General features: G+C 39.9%; 2 protein-coding genes across 4 annotated transcripts in view; both read right to left on the bottom strand.

The window, feature by feature from the left end:
• Nucleotides 1-18,669, bottom strand: part of auh (AU RNA binding protein/enoyl-CoA hydratase) — a 31,652-nt gene extending 12,983 nt beyond the window's left edge. Inside the window, exons 1-6 of one of the 3 annotated variants that reach the window (XM_058412179.1) lie at nt 11,040-11,321; nt 9,941-10,008; nt 9,752-9,839; nt 9,497-9,583; nt 6,716-6,808; nt 5,687-5,743 (exon numbers count right to left, since the gene is read on the bottom strand). In XM_058412179.1, coding sequence (XP_058268162.1) covers nt 5,687-5,743; nt 6,716-6,808; nt 9,497-9,583; nt 9,752-9,839; nt 9,941-10,008; nt 11,040-11,253 — 607 coding nt within the window. In that variant the 5' untranslated portion in view covers nt 11,254-11,321. Of the gene's footprint in view, nt 1-5,686; nt 5,744-6,715; nt 6,809-9,496; nt 9,584-9,751; nt 9,840-9,940; nt 10,009-11,039; nt 11,324-18,529 lie in introns of those variants that run through there. The other 2 variants (XM_058412182.1, XM_058412181.1) reach the window with 2 other exon arrangements.
• Nucleotides 13,184-18,669, bottom strand: nfil3 (nuclear factor, interleukin 3 regulated). The gene is made up of 2 exons (XM_058412178.1): nt 18,530-18,669; nt 13,184-15,208 (listed from the first exon to the last, which is right to left on the bottom strand). Exon 2 carries the CDS (start codon nt 15,078-15,080, stop codon nt 13,722-13,724), a length of 1,359 nt encoding a protein of 452 aa, XP_058268161.1. The 5' UTR covers nt 15,081-15,208; nt 18,530-18,669; the 3' UTR covers nt 13,184-13,721.
• Nucleotides 18,670-19,261: the final 592 nt, after the last annotated feature.

Here is a 19,261-nt window from a genome sequence, read left to right as displayed (position 1 = left end):
TGAGAGTCAGTTCATCGAAAGCAATGGCTAACACCAATAATATTTCAAAATACACCAGATGGACGACTACCAGGAAGCCAGTCTTTCCCAAGCAGAGACACCCTTGTTTTTTTTTTTCTTGGGAAGAAAACCTAAAGCTTCAGTTCAATTTGAAAGCATTTATCTAATACTTTATTGTTCTGTTGTTTATACAGACATGGTTCAAGTCCAAGTCATTGTTCAATATCCAGACTGATCCAAGTATATTTTGTCTTTTTTTTTGTGCATTTTGGTTACTTAATGGTCAGGGTCAGGGTCAGGGGAAGTGAGTGAGACAAAGAAGTTTTTTTTAAAGAAAACTAGACCCATAACCAATGCCAACAATGAGACAGAAGAACATGACATACCTGGGAGCTGCTTAACGGTAATGATTATAAAACACCGTTTGATTTTTAGTCCATAAAAAATAAATAAATAAATAAATAAATAAATCACCACCACCTTGTCGCCTCTGCAAGAAGGGTTCAGACTCGACCATAGGTAAAGCTTTCAACAAACTGATCTAAACATACTTCCACATCACAACACACAACCAGTGTCCTGTAACACCCTTCCCTGTAAACCTGCAGTCTGATTTGAAGATGGAAGTCCATCTGATGAAGGGTGGCAATAATTCTAGAGTGCAGTGTACATGCCCCATGCCTGTACAAACTCCTCATCTGCCCCAGGCATGCTAGCAAATGATGGCCAAGCCCATGTTCTGAATCGAGACTCATCATGCCAGCCATACTTAGGCCGAGTACGAATGCCAAGCTACTAGGAAAGAGGCTCGTGTTGCCAAGGCGCTGGCAGGAGCAGCAGTGACGCCATGTTAAAGTCATGTAAGCCGTCAAGTTGCTAACAGATATGTCCACACTAGACATGTTACCACACCAGACAATGGAAACATTACGACAAGCTGCTCAGTCATAAGTGTACTTAGGAAGTTTATAATAAATTCCTCTTAAGAGTGACCTCAGTTAGTGCTTAGCACAGTACTAGACCTTGTGTTAATGAGTTGGTGGTTTACTTTAGATACAAAAAAAAGACGTTCCAACCCGTTTTTTTTTTTTGCACAAGACAGAGACAGTGGTTTCAGTTTGTTCACCACAGTGTGCGCAATTTTCCAAACAGAACTAACCACCTTGTCCTTTGTTCTCCAACCTTCCTCTGTCTGCGATTGGTCGTTTGCATCACTGCACAGAGTGTCAGTTGGAAGCAGCAGGTGGAACATGTTTAAGGGAAAACCTGATCATTCTTTGCTAAATAAACCACAAGTACACCGCATTCAGGCCTGTCAGAGCTGCGTGCTATTATTTATTTAGTTTCATGACTAAAAAAAGCAGCACCAAAATAAACCTGGAACTTGGAAGTAACTATGCAGTATGCATGTTCCTGTGGTTCCCCTGAATACTAGGGTTTTTTTTATACCAAGGTCCCAAATTAGTAAACTTTTTTTTTTAAAAGATATCAAAAAAATTAGAAAGAATGTAGAGACTATTTAAAAAATATCTGGGGGCATCATACGAGACGGGACACAATCACCGAGCCGAGTCAGCTCGGCTCACCGGGTCTTCAAAACCATTTTAAAGAGGACAGCAATCTAAAACACTGAACACAATTAACCAAAGAAACTTTAAACCACTTTAAAAAAACTGCATATAATGTGATTTTTTTTTTTCCAAAATTTGGTCTTTAATGGTAACAAGATTTATTGCTTGTGAAAAAATGCAAAATCTTTCTGAATATCTTTCAGAATAAATAATTTTAAAGACAAAATCTAAATTTGAATGATGAAATGAAACCACGTCAGTAGGCAGTCAGTCAGTACACTACTGAACCCTGCAGTATTTTACCATCTGGTAGAGACATGATTCAAACCGCAGACGTTAAAGGATGGATGATTGCATTCGACTAATCGATGACCTGAACTAATTTTAGCTCTACACAAATGTTTGCTTCTCATGGTACCTTGGTAAGAACAGACACTAAATTCAGAATGATTACTCATCATGGGTTTGTACTGTACTCTTAATGTCCGGTGGAAAATTGCTTTCAGACGTCCACACAGCTTATCCAGGCTCTTCTAACATATAACCCCCAGTTAGCTTTACTGTATAAAACTAGGGCATTAGGGCACATTTTCCCCCCAAAACGTCATTCAGGATCAGTAACTCTAGACATACACTCACACAAGACTGTAAAGCTGATAGTGACTTCCAATGGAGCCATGATTGCATTAGCAGGAAGTGAGCAATGTAATTCTTTGCCCTTGCTAGGAAAAACAATGACTGAATTCTTATTAACTCCACTTCTTAGATCACTCATCTGAGTCTAAATAGAACTTTCCTGCTGAGAGGAAAATCCAGCAGCAGCAGTGAGTATGTGGCAAAAAAGGCCTACTGGTTGGTGGTGCAAGACAAGGCACTCCTTTGGGTTATTAACAGCTCTGGGATGAGGTCAAGGAGAAGACAGTAATGAAAGTAACAGAAGAAGGACAGAAAAGCGAGGAATGAAGCAGGCCGGAGAGATACTTGGCAGTTTTCTCTTTCAGATGGATTGCGCTTAATAACAGGTCAGTGAGCAAATTCATTCCAGGGCACTAAACTGCTCATCACCCAAAGGAAAAATGTTTTCTGCTTATGTCTCGGCCTCGCTCTATTTCCAGAGAGCCAGAGCATGTTGAGTAAGATGCAAAAGGCTGGCACTGTGCCACGTCTCTGGTGACCCAGTTACATTCGGGAGAGAAACTGTGGGGCAATGGGCAACCTCAGTGGCTTTGCTTGTGCTTGTGAATTAAAAATGGACAGCAATATTTCTGACATCAAAATAAGTGTCTAGCGCAACCCATAGCAACTAGATCTATGTTCTGATGTTTATTTAGTGAGCGTGTATCACAAGTTTAGCTCTGGAAGAATTAGCTGTTTCATGGCAACAGACAAAAAAGACTAAGGACAATCAGAGAAAGAGAGAGAGACTAAAGCTCTCGAGCTTCACAATGGAAACATGACCACCTCATCCCTGAGTGATCGAGCGCTTCGATCCAAAAGATGCTACAGAATGGCCAAGAATCAAAGAGAGCAAAATTGGCTGGATGGGAGGGATAATATTACTCTCTCCACTGTCATTTACAACAATATTAGCCAACTGCTGACATCTGTGAGCTCATGTCTGTGGAAGAGGGCAGTTAGTGCTGTCGTCTCAGTGTGTCCGGCTGCCCTATGAAGATGCCACACTGTCCTGTGATAGAGGAGAACTCACTAGTGGGTGGGATTTGGGAAAATGACCAAACCGTGAGAAAACAGGAAAACAAAAAACAACAACCATAAAAAAAAAAAAAAAAAGTATACACCCATATGCACATCTATGGTCACTGTGGTTAGCAAGTGGAGGAAGGACCTCCTGGAGAGATTATCTCTCACAGTTGGCCTGGGAATGTCTGGGGATTTCCCAAAAGGATCTGCAATCTTCAGCCAGGGATAGAAAAGTCTGGGCTGATCCATTAAGCCTGCTGACACCACGACCACTACCAGGAAATGCTGAAGGAAAATGAATGAATAAAGATAAAGAAAAAAGCTCTCTATGGTTAAATTCTGCAGTGATTCAAAGCCAAGCTTTTTCAGAATGAATGATTAAAGTGCTACTTCAACCTGTTCTTGTAAAATGCTATATATTATGGTGCCACTTAATATAAATTCCCTGGGGAAGTGTTCGCGTGAAGGAAGAGCTGAAATGTCAGGAGCCTGATCCCTCAGGCGAAATAGGAAAGAAAAACAAAGGGCACCTGGATCTACATTTGAGACGAGACCCACTCCAACGGACCGAGCATCGCCATAAGTCTAATTAAAACATGACACCTTCCCTGACATTAACATCACCACTCTCAAAAGCAGCCTCTGAGGATCACTGGCCTTTTCACTCTAATAAACACAAGGCAAAGGCCCCATGTTCAGCCATAAATCCATTAAAAGTCTCATACTGCTGAATGCCATCTCCATGTAATCGCGTTACGAAAGTGTGTTCTCAGTGACCCTAAGCACAAAAGGACTAAATCACACCTCATAATTATGACCACTCAACATGTGGCTGTGAATAATTCTTGTTTACTTTGTCATCTTTTTCCCCAGTCCTGATGCCAGAAACAGATAGGGCTCTGTTTGTTGGCTGGTTATATTTTTATTTTTAGAATGAGAAGGCAGAAGCACTAATCTTCTTTTATTAAAAATTCCTTAGATAATGCTTAGCAGCAGTCATGGATTGACCCATTCCCTCCAAACCCACTATTCATAGCATGACCTTATGGAACAATGTTTAATTTGCTGCAGTAAACTGCTGACAGTTCAGCAAACAATGACCAACAGATTGCAGAGCAAAGCCATTTGTGTCAATTCTTCAAAAAAACAGAGAGTGGAGTGAAGATAATCTATGTGAAGCGACTCTGCAGCTCAACGCGGTACATATTAAGGTTCTCTTTTACATGCATTAACATTAAAATATGATATATTACATTTTATATTCATGAACACTAACCACCATACTATACTAACCACACCTTAACCACTGCTACACTAACCACAGGAACTAGTTACACCTGTACAGGTTCATGTAGTTAATCTTCATAATGATCATTAAAATGGGGATAAAATGTGATCTCAGTAACTCTGACCATGCCTGGTGCTCCTGAGATTCCCATCCTAAACACTCCACAGTTTACATAAAAGCAAAAAAAAAAAAAAGTGAAAAAGGCTTGCTTATTTATTTATTCATTCATTCATTCATTCATTCATTCATTCATTTATAGGATGACATACCATATGATGACCATATTATACCATTTTATCAGTAAAAGGCCAATCGGATGAAAACTGGAATAGGGCAAATTTATTTTTGATGATAACAGGACAGAGCAAAAAGTGGACAGACATTTGCCTCCTGATTGCATGCCAGGCTTCTCACCCGATATCAGTGAGTGACATCACTAATGCTATTGTGGCAGAACAGGAAGTCTCCACAGACGCATTTCAATAGCTCGTGGAAATCTTTCACAATAAGTGAAGGTTATTAAAACAGCCAAAGTGGAAACGATGTTACAAAGAACATATAGATTTGGCTGTTCTGGTGTCCACATACTTATGGCCATATAATGTAACTCAAATAACCACTCACTGCAACCATGGTGAGCAGAAAAACATCTCCCAGAATGCACAACAAATTCAACCATGAGTGAGCAGCAGAACAGCAGAAGACTGCATCAGGTTCCACATCTGTCAGTCAAGAAGAGGAATATGAGCACAAGCTGACCAAAACTGGACAGCAGGAAGACTGGAAAACGCCTTTCTCGATCCAAAGTACCAAAATGCATTGTTAAAGTCACAGTGTTCATTCTTCCCCTTTCTGACGTTTGCTGTGAACATGACCTGAAGCTCCTGACCTGCATGTGCATGATCTAATGCCATGTTCAATACATTAAACATTTTCATATGCCATGTTCTATACACACACACACACACACACACCATGTCCAATAAAAACAGCATCATGCAATTAATAAAATTTTGAGGTTGATGCATAACGGCTTGTAATATTATAAATACCAAAAGCCAAATACTTACACTTTACTTCAACACTTTCATCAGTAAAAACGAGTACTGAAACACAGGAGTCTTACCTGCACCTGGAATGATGGCTAGTTTTGTTTCAACCAGTCCCATTTTAGCAGACGTCGCTACAAAGGCAGTTAAAAAGGGGGAAATAATGTATGATGACATTATAATTTCATTCTCACATATTCAGCACCTCCTACATAACTGGCCTCACTGAAAAGTATACAAAGACACACACTACATTAGCTGAAATTTAATTCTGCCTAGGATGATTCAGAAATAGCAATCCTCTGGTGGTAACAAGAATGAACCCTAAAATAAATATATTTATAACACTAAAAAAATTAACATGTGCTTTAAGGAGCATCACTGATGAGTGTGAACACATATGGTGTGTCATTTCTGTTAAGTGGGATATGTGCTAAGGCATAATAAACAGATTTCCAAGCCCAAACTTGGGTGTGTGAGAAAGCAAGACATCTGCTCACTGTCAGTGCAATATGTGGGTGTTAACTCACTCACTCACTCACACACACACACACACACACACACACACACACACACACACACACACACAGTGGGTAAACCAAAGTGGCACCCTTACTATCTATGCTATTTGGGATTCTAACACACAGACAGGTGACAAATTAAAAGCAAAACCAATAAAAATGTGTCTTATTAAGGTGTTGGGCTACCACCAGCAACACCATCAGTTTACCTTCTACACATCTCTGGAATTGTATTGTGTACAGTGTGTAAACTGTACAATGATAATTCATCCCAAAGATATTCCCTCAGTCAGCGTTTCGATAATGATGATGTTGAGCTCTATCAAACGCAGCATTTTAAAATCTCCTATAATTGCTCAATTTGTTTGAAGTCTGCTCCTTCCCCTCTACAGCACAACCACCCCAGGTTTTTCATTAAATCTGTCACCTGTCTCTATGTAATATTAACGTAATAAGAATACATTATGTAATGTAGCCCTGAATTAACTTTGCACTGTGTAGAAAGCTCTGTGTTGCTCCATGTGGAAATACAGTCACATTCGTCAATAACACTTTAATATTCATTCAACAGTGGAGGTGTATCACCTGCTATTCTTATATCACAGGCCAGAGCCATCTCAAGTCCTCCTCCCAGCGCTGCTCCATCTAGAGCTGCAATGGTCGGCATGGGGAGGTTACCTAAACCCAGACGGAAGGAAAACAAGTATTATTTATAGCAGTACATTTATTGTATTAGAAATGTAATACTGCACTGGACAGAATGGCATGGACGTTATTCAGTGCACTCTCACAATTCTTACGGCTCATGTATAAGCCGATGTTAGTACGCAAGGGTCAACTGTCTGAGCACTAAGAAAACAAAACACTACACCAACACCAGATGGGTAAACAGACAAAATGACAAATCAGTACAATTTCATACTTTGCTTAGTGTTATTTCTAATCGCTTTTGGTTTTCAATATAAGAGAAAGAAAAAGAAAAAAAAATCCTTAAAGAGGGTCAAAAACATACTTTTTTATTTATGGCTACACCATAATGACCAAAGGGAGATGGAGCACACTGTCAGAAAAGAAAAAAGTAATAGAGAAACAAATAACGGGTTAGAAACGCGGTCAAATTTGTTAGCAGAGTAGTCTAAAAAGGGATTCTAAACTGGTTTTGTTAACTGGTTGTGTGGTTCAGCTAGATATTATAAATTTCAGTTTCAATATTTTTATAATTCTTTGTTATTCTTTGCTGATGTTTTAATACTCTAAATGAACAAGAACCACTGTTTAACTTAATCTCATTTGGCTCTCAAACCTGGCAACTTCATAATAATATAGCAGAGAATAAAACTGGTTAGTTAGTCCTCCATAGATTAGACTAACAAATTAGGAACTTGTCTGACGGAGAATCTAGATGGGTTAAGAAGTGTATAACTGTTGATACGGTGAAGATTTCTGAGAATTTCTTAGTTTTGGTGTTTTCTCTGTAAAATGATGAGCTGCATTTATTTGTTTTCTTAACATCAAGAAAGAAAATAAAAGTTGCTGATGAGGGAACATTTATAGAGCTGCTATACTGTAAGTGACAACAGGAACTAACTTGTTTCACAGACGATCCACAACATTAAACATGAACTACAAAAGAAATAAAAAGGTACGAGTAATTGCAAAAAGTTGTACTGTACTCTTATCAGCTTTAGCGACGACATCACACCATCTCATCAATGTTTACTGTTCCCAGGTAGAATATAAACTAAACTCCGAAGCTATGGCTGTTCCTCTCAAAAGCATATATAAATACAGTTCTCATGAAGCCATGAACATGTTTATGACTGTTGGCAGGTAAAGAAGAGCTCCACCTGGTCCACACTCTGACAGATGGCTCCTAACGAGCAGAATAAAGAGACATGTGCTTCCCAGCCATTTCCTGGAGCAATAAATAAATCTGCACTACATCTGAGAGGTCTGTCATTCATCACTCTAGAATAATCTATCTATGAAACGGTTTGTCTTCGTGAAGCAATGCACTGTACACCCTTTCTGCTTGCACAGGATGGCAAGTGATGCAATTAAACATGATTCTACTTGACGTTGTCTAGATTAATAGCAATGTAACATACCTTTGAAGTTGAACTCTTTTTGTGTGTATGGGCTGATTTAGATATTACGGGAATGTTGGAGGAATTCAGCGCAGAAACAGATGAAGTGAGAGTATGAGGTTGATGAACATTAAACTGAAGCTGAAAAAAGCTGAACCTTTTTATGCAAACAGTGTCTAGTTTTACAGAGACTTGCAAAAGTATTCATACTCCTTCAACTTTTCCACATTTTGTCACGTTAAACCCACAAACAATGTATTTTACTGAGATTTTATATGATAGACCAACACATAAGTGGCACATAACTGTGAAGTGGAAGGAAAATGATAAATGGTTTTCTAAATTTTCCAGTGTTTCCCAGGACAGGAAAGTGCTCTTACTATATTAGCAAATATAGACTATGTTCATGGAAAACAAACAAATAGAAAAATTTAGTGAAATCACAAATAGAGATATAAATCCCAAATAAAGTCAAACAATAGATTTTTTGTAAAAATATTGGTCCATGCATTTACAAGAACTTACAAATTACAACCTCTGGCCTTCATGAGCATGTCAATAATCTGATTTACTTTTTAGTAAAGTCACTAAAAATGAACATTTCCCTCTAGCAAGACTCTAACACTGCATTAAATCATCAAACTCTAAGTGTTTAAAGCATTTTACTAAATGGAGCAGAGTAATTTTAATAAAACCCTACATCATTTCATTTTATGCCACAGAACTGTCAACTGCAAAAGAATTGATTTTATATATATTCTACTTACACATACTTGTACAGTGACAGTGTGTAATTGTTGATATGTTGTTACTGTATGTTTTTTTTTTTTTGTTTGTTTGTTTTTTTTTTGGAAGGAGTCTTATCAGTCTGTATCAGCTGTACCCTGTACAGCAACTTGTTTCACAAACTTCCACAACATTATCATCTTGCTGTGACATGAGAGGAATAAAACACTTCATGGTGTGATGTTATTAGAAAATAATCCACTTTATGCTGGTACAGTGACTCAGCTTTGCACTAGCCCACATCTCTCACACACACACACACACACACACACACACGTTACTGTTCAATATAAGTTTTTAAATTACACAATTCTTCTAGTGTACAGATGGAGATCTTCTGTTTGATAGCTATGTTTACATACATCTAAATAAATAAAATATAGCAAATTAAAATGCATGTGTGAGCACTTTAACTACTTTAAACATTAGAAAATAGTTAATAGATGTAAAATGACATTACAGAACAGTGCTCATTGCCTTCAGCATAACTTACCTAGTTCTGTAATAAGAGCTCTTGCTTTAGAGACAAAAGGCCCAACTTCACTCTGGTGCATTTTTGCTCGTTCTTTCAAGTCAGCACCTGTTCATGGAAACACATGAAGCCATTACCATTAGGGCTGTAAAGGTCACTGCACTAATACTACACTAAGCACTGCAGTAAACTGACCCACACTGTCCACCATTAATCAGAGTGGAAATTAATATGAGCTTCATTCTTCAAATAATAAATAAATCTAAATTAAAATACCTGCACAGAAGACTCCAGGCACCATGCTGCACAAGATGACAGAGCGCACCTTATTGTTCTTTTTCACCGATTCAACAGCTTCAGACATCTAATGGAAATAATACAATGGGCACAAAATCACCCAGAATCCAATCTCAGAGACCAACAAGACCACCAAGTGACACAGGCAGTACTGCACGAGAGACTTACCTCCTTAACAAGATTTTTACTAATTGCATTTTTAGCTTTCGGTCGATTAAGGCCAAAGACGACGATCCCTAAAAGTATAGAAGACCTCAGTGAGCAGAATTCAATCTGTATATCAATCCATTTTAATCATGCCAGTTGTTTTGGGGGTTTTACAAATCTAAAATTTCTAACAAACTCATGAATTCAGGAGCTTTATTTTAAGAGTAGAATTCTTATTTACAAATTTATTCCTAAATAGGAATTTTTCACTTCGTACATCCTGATACCTCTCCTTCACACATGTAAACAGTAATAGATGATAGAAACAGTGGAAGAGTGTCCAACGTTATGGTCAGTAGACTGAGAGCACCGCTGGTACCCCAAGCACATATGACAACACTCAGATATAAACCCACATTTTATTACATGAATTCGTCATGCATGAGCCCAGTAACAGTGCAGTGATGCAGCAGGTAGAGCGGTCACCTCACAGCTCCTGAGTTTGGGTTACTCCCCATGTCCACGTGGGTTTTCTCTGGGTTCTCCAGTTTCCTCCCTCCTCCCATAAAATGCCAATAAGCTGACTGGCTATACGAAATCGACCCATGGTGTGAATGAGTGAGTGTACATGACCTCCTGCAAGGGACTGGGACGGAATTTGGGTCCACTGCAACCCTGACCAAGATAAAGCAGTTCCTGAATGAATGAGGACACTAAAAAAAAACTCAGCTTTGCAAGTGTAAAGCCTTCTAAAGTAAAAACATATTAATGTTTATCTCCATGAAAATCTTTAGTAAGTACTTTGGTATTATTGTCTTTATTATTTATTTCTTTATTCAGAATTTAGTAAATGTCTTGTGAGAACAGCAAGAGGTCAACCCCAATTCTCCAGTGACCCTCAAGGAGCTGGGCAGTGATCGACCATGACAGGTGACTGACCAGATCAGCGTGATCCATGAGGATCTCCCTCAAGCCGAGCTTCTCGCACACTTTACACGTTTCAAAGCTCAAAACTGCACCGGGATCGTGGTTTGCCTAATGCACCGGACATTTAAACAACTCTTAACGCCGTGTGTCCAAGATACAACACTGCGACTACGAATAGCCATCTGGCCTCTACCTGAGTCATCTCCGTCCAAATACCTAACGCTCAGGTCATTAGCGTCGGAGCTAAACTGCCGCAAGCCGCCACTGGATACCCGGCACGCGCGTCCACCACTTCCGGCTGCAACGCGAGGCATAACATCTTGAAATCTGCAAAAGTAGTGGACAGTCGTCGAGGTTTGGGGTCGAAACGTCTGAAAAACGACTCTGGACCCCACGAGCAGCGCCATACCGCCTCGCTGCAGAGTGCGTGCGTCTTTCGACTTTCAACTTTGAACTGCCGGTGACGCAATTGCTGGTCACGTGACTCGCGTCCCAGCGGCCTGGTGGATTTCCCCCTTCGACGCGTCCAAAACAGAGAGCTATCCCAAACACCCCCGCTGTGGAAGAGGAGTGCACTGGGCAGGGCGTAAAAACCTTTATTTCAGCGCCTATATAGTGCACTTAGGGATGGAGTGAGGAGCTATTTGGGATTCAACCGTAGCTGCGATTTTTTTTGTTTTGTTATTTCAACATCATCTGTTTACCGTATCTTAATGACGCAATTTCCTCTGAATATTATTGTATATACATTGGCTCGAGTTAATTAGTCTGTTAGCTGTTCATTATTATTAACCTGCACCTCTTGGCACTTTTAAAAGGATAAAGCTTTTCTACCTTATTGTCTTAACTTTAACTTGAAATGATGCATGTAGTTTAGTGTTACTGTATTAGCTTTAGGTCATTAAGGTCCAGTTATGTACTTTAAATCCTTATAAAAAGGCACACTACATTTACATGACCATATAATAGATGCTAAAAGTACAAAAGATGTACCCTTAACAGCACCACCCCAAAAATGTGCACACATACACGTAGATCAGTAACAAATTAGAATAAAATCTTGAATAAATCATTTAAGAAACAGAACCAGTGGATGATATAATTAGGCAATTACCATGCTCTGTGGCATGTGAAAACTGCTGATCAGGGTAAGCCCAGCTTGATTTTAGAACAGGATTGCAAAATAAAAAGATGTCAGTGACTACACTGTTAGGACACAAAGGGCAGGAGAGTCGAGGAACAAAAAAACAGGCTGCAGTGCATAGACCTGTCATTACAAGGATAAATGCACATTTGAGAGGAGAGTGGTCATAAAATTATAAGCACTGGTCAGTGAAATGAGGGGGAAAAGCAACAGATAATTGAGGCATCCTTCAGCACATATGACCTCCACCAAGAGAACAATACAGACCTGAAGGCTTGACCTTTACAGTGAAGGGGTCTCGTGTCTCTGTAAAGCTGTGGGGAGTGCTGGCACACTGTGGCTCTCCCGGGATTACTGGTTACTGGTAATCAATAAAAGAAAGTATTATGATTGATCCCCTTTATCCTACGATGAAACATTTCTATACTGATGGGTGCGGTCTCTTTCAGGATGAACCCACCCCCAACCACGGGTCATTAGGGCGCACTGAAGGTTCTCATGAGTGTGAAATGATAAATGCTAGAAATGTTAGATCAGTTTTAGACTTTAATGCAACGTATCAGACAGCACTTTCCACCTCATCATCAAAACACCAACCGTGGCTGATCATATTCCAGCAGACTTCCAGAGAATCTGTGCTGGGATGCACTGAAAGCAGTTTTTTCCCTGTTAATTTGTAACCTGTCTATATTATAGTCATGCATTCATGATGGATGAATTGAGAAAGACCTTATTTTGTTCTTGGTTTTCATGTGAACACAAACATTTATGATCATTTTTGATCCTGTAGTTTAGCGTAACCACCATTTATGCTGAGCAGCGACTATTTTTTAGTAAAGCATGTAAATTTTTTAGTCTGTGTCTTGATGGTCCCTATTAGTTATACATACATACATATACATATATATATATATATATATATATATATATATATATATATATATATATATATATATATATATATAGATACATATATATATATATATATATTATATATATATATATATATATATATATATGATATAGATAGATAGATACATATCTCTCTCTATATACATATATCTCTGTGAACAATATATAACTATAAATCTGCTAGAGTACAGTGGAGACAACACGCTTCCTCCTAGCCTTGGGAGAAACTGTATATTTCTCAGAGATATTTCATGTACAGTATTGGAACACATTCAATAATGTGCTTTGTGAAATATTTATTTTATTGACAGTTTATCAACATGAAAAATGCTACCTATTGTTCCTCAAAGAGAACACAGGGTAAAAACGGTGAACCTCCAAAGAAATGGCACAGTAAAAACAAATCATTAAGGAGGCACTGACAGTCTGGATCTGCAGTTCCTGTAGACAATTCATGGTACATTGCAGTTTTCAATACATCCTGTGTAGGTGAAAAAAACAAAAAAACAAAATGGTGCTTCAGTGCTTACATACATTTATTGTAAACAAACAAACAAAAAAAGAACAATAATGTACAACAAATTCTGAAGAAGACAGCATTAACTTTGCATGTAGTAGCCTACCATTTTGGCTTCTGGGCTACCAGAAGGAGTCACTGGGAGGACACGCCAATCTACTACAGTAAGTGCACAAAACCACTATTCATCTGGATGAACTGCAGCTTTTAGACACCATTTCTCAGAGAGAATGGTGCAGTAGCAGACACAGTGGAAAACAGGTGTTGTGCAAACAGAGAAGCCTCAGTTTGAGTAACATCCTTTAGATACCAAGGTGTTCAGTAGTGCTTTTGGTGGACTCGATGACAGAACCCTGCCGCGTTGCAATCAACTTTTTGAGGGAGGCCACTTCTGCCGACAGGTCAGCGATGCCTTTTTTCAAGTACAAGTTCTCAGACTCTGAGATGGCATAGCAGCCATCCTTAAGATCTACAACGAGTTTGTTAGTCATAGGCCCAGGTGAGTCGGGGCAAAGTCTGTTCTTGTAACCGCTTGGCGGAGCCTCCGTTTGGTCTTTGTGCCAGTACTCGGGTTGTTGGATCCAGTCCTGAACACTGTTCACCTGCACGGAGAGCGGGCTAAGTGATGACTGGGTGTATTCGAGCGGAGATCCCCGACCCACCTGGTAGCATGCCCGTGCGGACATGTCAACGGGGGAAGAGAACTTCCCAGATGAGTCATAGTCAGGATCGATAGCCTCTACTTTGATCTGGATGGCCCGGGCTTTGATGCGCAGCTTGTGGGGCAGAGCTGAAGCGTTGGCATCTGGAACTTTTACAGCAGAGACTATCACGCTTTTTTGGTCAACAGCGGACGGTGCCAGACCTTTGGGGACCTGCTGTTCATCTTCCCCGTCCGATGACTTGCTCACGGTTCCATCATCGCCATCAGAGGTCCGGGGCGAGTTACTTGATGACCTGGTGAGCTGCAGGAATGGATTTGGCTGGGAGTAGCCTCCAGCGAAAGGACTATTCAGGTAATTTCTGTACAGTTCATACGGACTGGCTCGGTCTCTGGAGTAGTTGCCATTCTCCAATGGCTCTTGCTTGATGGTTTCCGGTGTCCTGCATGTGTTCATAGTGCTCGAGTCAGATCCGTCTGATAAGGTGCTGTGAGGTGAGTGCTTGATCACTGATATGCAGCTACTGCTCAGGCATGATGGCTCAGGCTCGCTGGAGTAGGAGCCTTTGACACCGTTTGGGGGCACAAATTCCTGGTACAAGGCGTTAGTAGAGGTGGTGATCTTCTGCACCTCCTGAGCATAGGCGGCAGAGCTCATCAGGCCAAATTTCAGCTTGAGGGACAGAAGCTCAGCTTTGAGTGAAGCATTCTCCTCACCCAACACCATCAGCTTGTTCTCTAGCACCATGTCATTGAGCCGCCTCTTCTCCCGTGAGCGCTTTGCCGCCTCGTTGTTCTTACGTCTCCGCTCCCAGTACAACGTGTCCTTCTTCTCCTCCGGGATAAACTCCCGCTTTCTGCGGCACGAGTTCGGTTTTGCCTTGAAGGGCATGCTGGACAACTTCTGATTGATGACGTCTCTATCCGTGCCCTGCAGAGCCACAGCTAAGACCAGGTCTTCGTCTCCACCGTAGGACGGCTCTTTCTTAATAGCCTGCATATTACACAAGGGTGTGATCCAGATCGCATAAGCTCATTAGTTCTCACTTGTGTTGAGGAGACATGTCATCATCATAAACTAAGTGCTGCAGATATCATGGGTGCCAGGATTACGATTCCTGGATGGACCTGTTGAAGAGACACAAAGAAAACATTCATAGCAGTTAGACACATAATAGATTAATAATATGTTATGTAAAACTGGTTTGATAAAAAAAAAAGCTGACATCAGATATTCCAAACAAGAACATCTGCTTCCCACAAGAAGAAAAGCATGAATCATCGATCATAATTCATTCTTAATTACAAGGAGCCTTGTTACTGACAGTGTTTATCAGGTACAATGAAACACTCAAACACCCTACAGTGGATTATGACTAAGACTATTCGTCTCTGAATACAACATAATTCCACCCATAAGAAAGTGAATAGCCTTCATAAAGCTTTATTAAAAGTAATTGGTGTTAGCTGAACAACCAAATTATACTCTCTGTTATTTTAAAACAACTAAATCACTATGAAGTTTTAGAACAATTGCACTCTTTATAAGTAAATAATACGCAAACTAAACGCGCCACGTGAAAATAACAATAAGAAACTGCAATGTGAATTTATATACATGTTTATTTTAAAGGTCCAGTTTCAGTGCGTTATGAATGAGTATTTGTGAGTCAGGTTCAGAGGCTAATTCCAGCAGTTCGGTAGGAACAGCAGCACATTGTGCTCTCACTCTTTGAATTCCTCAGTGTTTCTGAGGCGTGACATCACGGAGTCTGAGGCAGGCTTGCTCCTGCCGCTGGCTCTTTGACATTCAGAAAATTTGTCAGCTGATAAAGTAACATTATGCAAATTTTGCTGAGTTTCTGCTCTACTGCTCTCGATCGCACAGCAACCAACTCCTACGACCTGGACTACGATGTGGACTGGTCTCATTTTGCACAGCACAACTTAATTGACAGTTGGATCTTCATCCCGTAGAACAAATGTATACACTTTCTCAAACGAGTTAGTGGGTTGAAGAAATGAAACCATGTGTTTTGGAAGGATTTGAATGTTTCAGATGTTTTATTGTAGTTTTCTCAAAGTGGTCAGTAAAAAAGGACACACAAATCAAAGCAGGAATAAAGCAGAGTAAATATAAATGGAAGAGGTGACCTCAAGGTGATTTGTTATAAAATGCAACCATCAACTTCCTCATACAACAACAAGCTGGTAAAATATACATCTAGTTTTTTTTTCTGGTTTGATGCAATCCTATACATAAATATATGTAATATAGATTTGTTCGTCTTGTTTACATAATTGACTGTATGTGATATCCTCATTTTGTTGATCCCAAGATAAAAACATACTAAATCAATATATTTTATTTTATTTTATAAAAAAAAAGTAATCAACACTTTTGTATCTTTTACAGGAAACTCAGTAAAGCCTGACTCCTACAACAACAGGTTCACCTGATTTAACACCAAAATGAATTTTATTAAATTGTATAATTTAAAAGTAAGTTGATTTAACCCTGCTCAAAATAAACAAACAAATAAATAAATAAATAAATATCAAAGAGTTCATTTTAAACTAAATCTTGGTGTGCCCCACTTCTAATTACGCAACGGCGCAGCGCCACTAAAGCACCCGCATGACGTCATCCATGAAGGTTGGTTACGCAAAAGAGTAACATTGAATCGGCACAATCTCTCTCTTTCTCTTTCTCTGTCTCTCTTGACAAATTAAACATTATCTAACCACCAGAATAAGGGCTGAAATATCTCATATCCGCATTCTGAACATACTTGATAATGCTCATTAACGGTTTAGACAGATATGTTAGTTTGTTTTTTATGCCATTGACCTTCAACGTGTCGTTCATGGCACACCGAGCGCTTTGGCTAAAGGTTTCTGACCAGGGCGACGGTTTCAGAAGTGTCCATACCTGCAACGTGGAAGCGATCGTGCTGATATGGTGTCTTCCAAAACGTACAAAAAATGTCACACACTCTCACACACACACACTCTCACACACACACTCTCTCACACACGCTCATCTAAAGACATGTGGCAGATATTTTTAATGTTGTAGGTACGGGTCTGTGCGCCTCCCGTGATCAGAGCGCAGAACAAAGGAATGCGAGCAGCCATCATCATCATCATCATCATGGTCACCATCATCACACGTGGCTGAACAGACCCGAGACAATACAAACAAACGGGAATCGCCCGAAACATGCAACAGGACACAGCAGTGTAACAGAGAAGAAGCTTTGTCTCAGATTAATCTCCTTGTTTTGGCTAGACGTGTGCGCGAGCGCGGCTTACGTTTCAGGTGTGCGGTTTGGGGTTTTGTAATCCGGTCACATCGCCCGTTCACCTCCTCACCATCGGAGTGATTATCGACGCTTGCGTGGGTCCATTATTCAAAACGCGGGACACACGTTGAGCTGGACAGAGTGATTAAACGCAGTCCGAGCCCGAGTGTTTAAACAATGCAGCACGCGGATGCTTTTTGACAGGCCGCTCCGAGAAAATGCTTCTTCATAACCCTGGTCAACATGCCCCCCGTTAGAGTTTCGGACCGGGATACGGCTGGACTTTCAGTTTTGTTAAATATTAAACCAGCTCTAACCATAAAAGCTTGTTTAGTAAAAGTCACGAAACGCATTTATTAGAATATAAAGTCTATTTTCACAAAGTCTTCATTCACTACCCAGTTAAACTCCGGATTCCTTGATCCTTCATTTCTACAGATTATAATGCCATCAGTCGCCATATAAAGCGAATTAAGCATTCATTACGCGTCACCAACACGAGTAATAACACACACAGTTACTTTAAATAGATGGGATATAAATAGTAAACATCGTATAGACTGCATTATGACTAGGTAAAAAACGCATTCCCAAGGCTTTTACATTTTGACCTTGTTTTTTATTTATTTTGTTTATTTTTTTATTTTTAAACAAAACTATTTGAATGTTACGTATATGAATGTAATGTATTAATGTTACGACTACAAGGAAATTACTGTTCATAAGCACACAAGTGGAGCATGCTGTAAATATGCAGCGAGGTGTATACACCCACCCGCGTGTACTATGGGTCACTGTGCCATACACACTGCTGTGGTCATCTTCCCAACCTACACGGTCCAAATGTTTAGGAGTCAGTAGGTGAAGTGTGCGGTGTGAATAGTTGGGTTACAAATCCAGACGTGTTTGGACACAGCACGCGCAACATGAACTGAATCCCATGCGGAATTCTAGGACTGAAGTTTCTATGGAAATGTGATAGATTCATGTGGATCAGCTACATGTAAATATTCTCTACTGTCCTAAAGCAGACACAGTTCACAAACTGGACAGTGTAACAGTTACCATGTAACACACTGACCCATACAATCCAAACTGCCCACATGACTCAGACAGAAACGTGTAAAGAAAAGATTTCCCCTACCTTTAAATAGCACGAGCTCTTTTATGTAGTCCGTAGATTAAAAAACCGTTTGGAGAATAATAAGTGTTTCATAAGCAGCGTTGAAATTCCGTTAAGGGTGAGGTAATGTTTCCCTGTTCCTCGTTTCCTCCTGAACTGACTGCTGCCTCATGGATCTGTGTTAGTAGGTCACTGAAGAAGTGTATTGGCAGCGTGCTGTGACTGACAGGAAGGTCATCCAATCGGATTGCGGCATTTTCCAATTTGAACCAATGCCTCGCCTTTCTCGTGGATATATCGGGAATCTAATGCAAATAAATGAGCTCTACTTGGGGCTTTACTGTATGTTGGGATAACCATGCGGCGAGAATGAGTGAGCAGATCAAGTGGTGCAGTTACATAAAAACACTGGAAAATTCACACACACAGAACCACAGTCAGTGTAAACCAGGTCAAATGATGAAAGTCAAAAAAATACCAACATGTGGTCGTGTAATGTAACAATTAGCAAAAAAAGGTGAGCTGTGAAATGACATCATGGTCACGTGGCTTCTTTTGTAATTATGCAACTCAAAGTCAAACTAGAGTTAGGGTACCATGCACTCCTGCGTGGTACAAACACTAAATTACCGTGTTGATCAAACAACTTTACTATAATCACACATTCTGAAATCAACGCGTTTTTAATGACAGACTTTATATCACTTTAACAACGCTTTGTTACTGCAGTTCTGACAGACACAGTAATGGCGC

This window comes from Hemibagrus wyckioides, linkage group LG16, assembly GCF_019097595.1.
Source record: "Hemibagrus wyckioides isolate EC202008001 linkage group LG16, SWU_Hwy_1.0, whole genome shotgun sequence".
Lineage (NCBI taxonomy): Eukaryota > Metazoa > Chordata > Actinopteri > Siluriformes > Bagridae > Hemibagrus > Hemibagrus wyckioides.
The sequence above is the reverse complement of the archived record's forward strand: the minus strand, read 5'-3'. Positions and strand labels throughout refer to the sequence as shown.

Bases quoted from the DNA above. Each gene is read 5' to 3' on its own strand.
- nfil3 (XM_058412178.1), bottom strand. From the start codon at position 15,080: ATGCAGGCTATTAAGAAAGAGCCGTCCTACGGTGGAGACGAAGACCTG.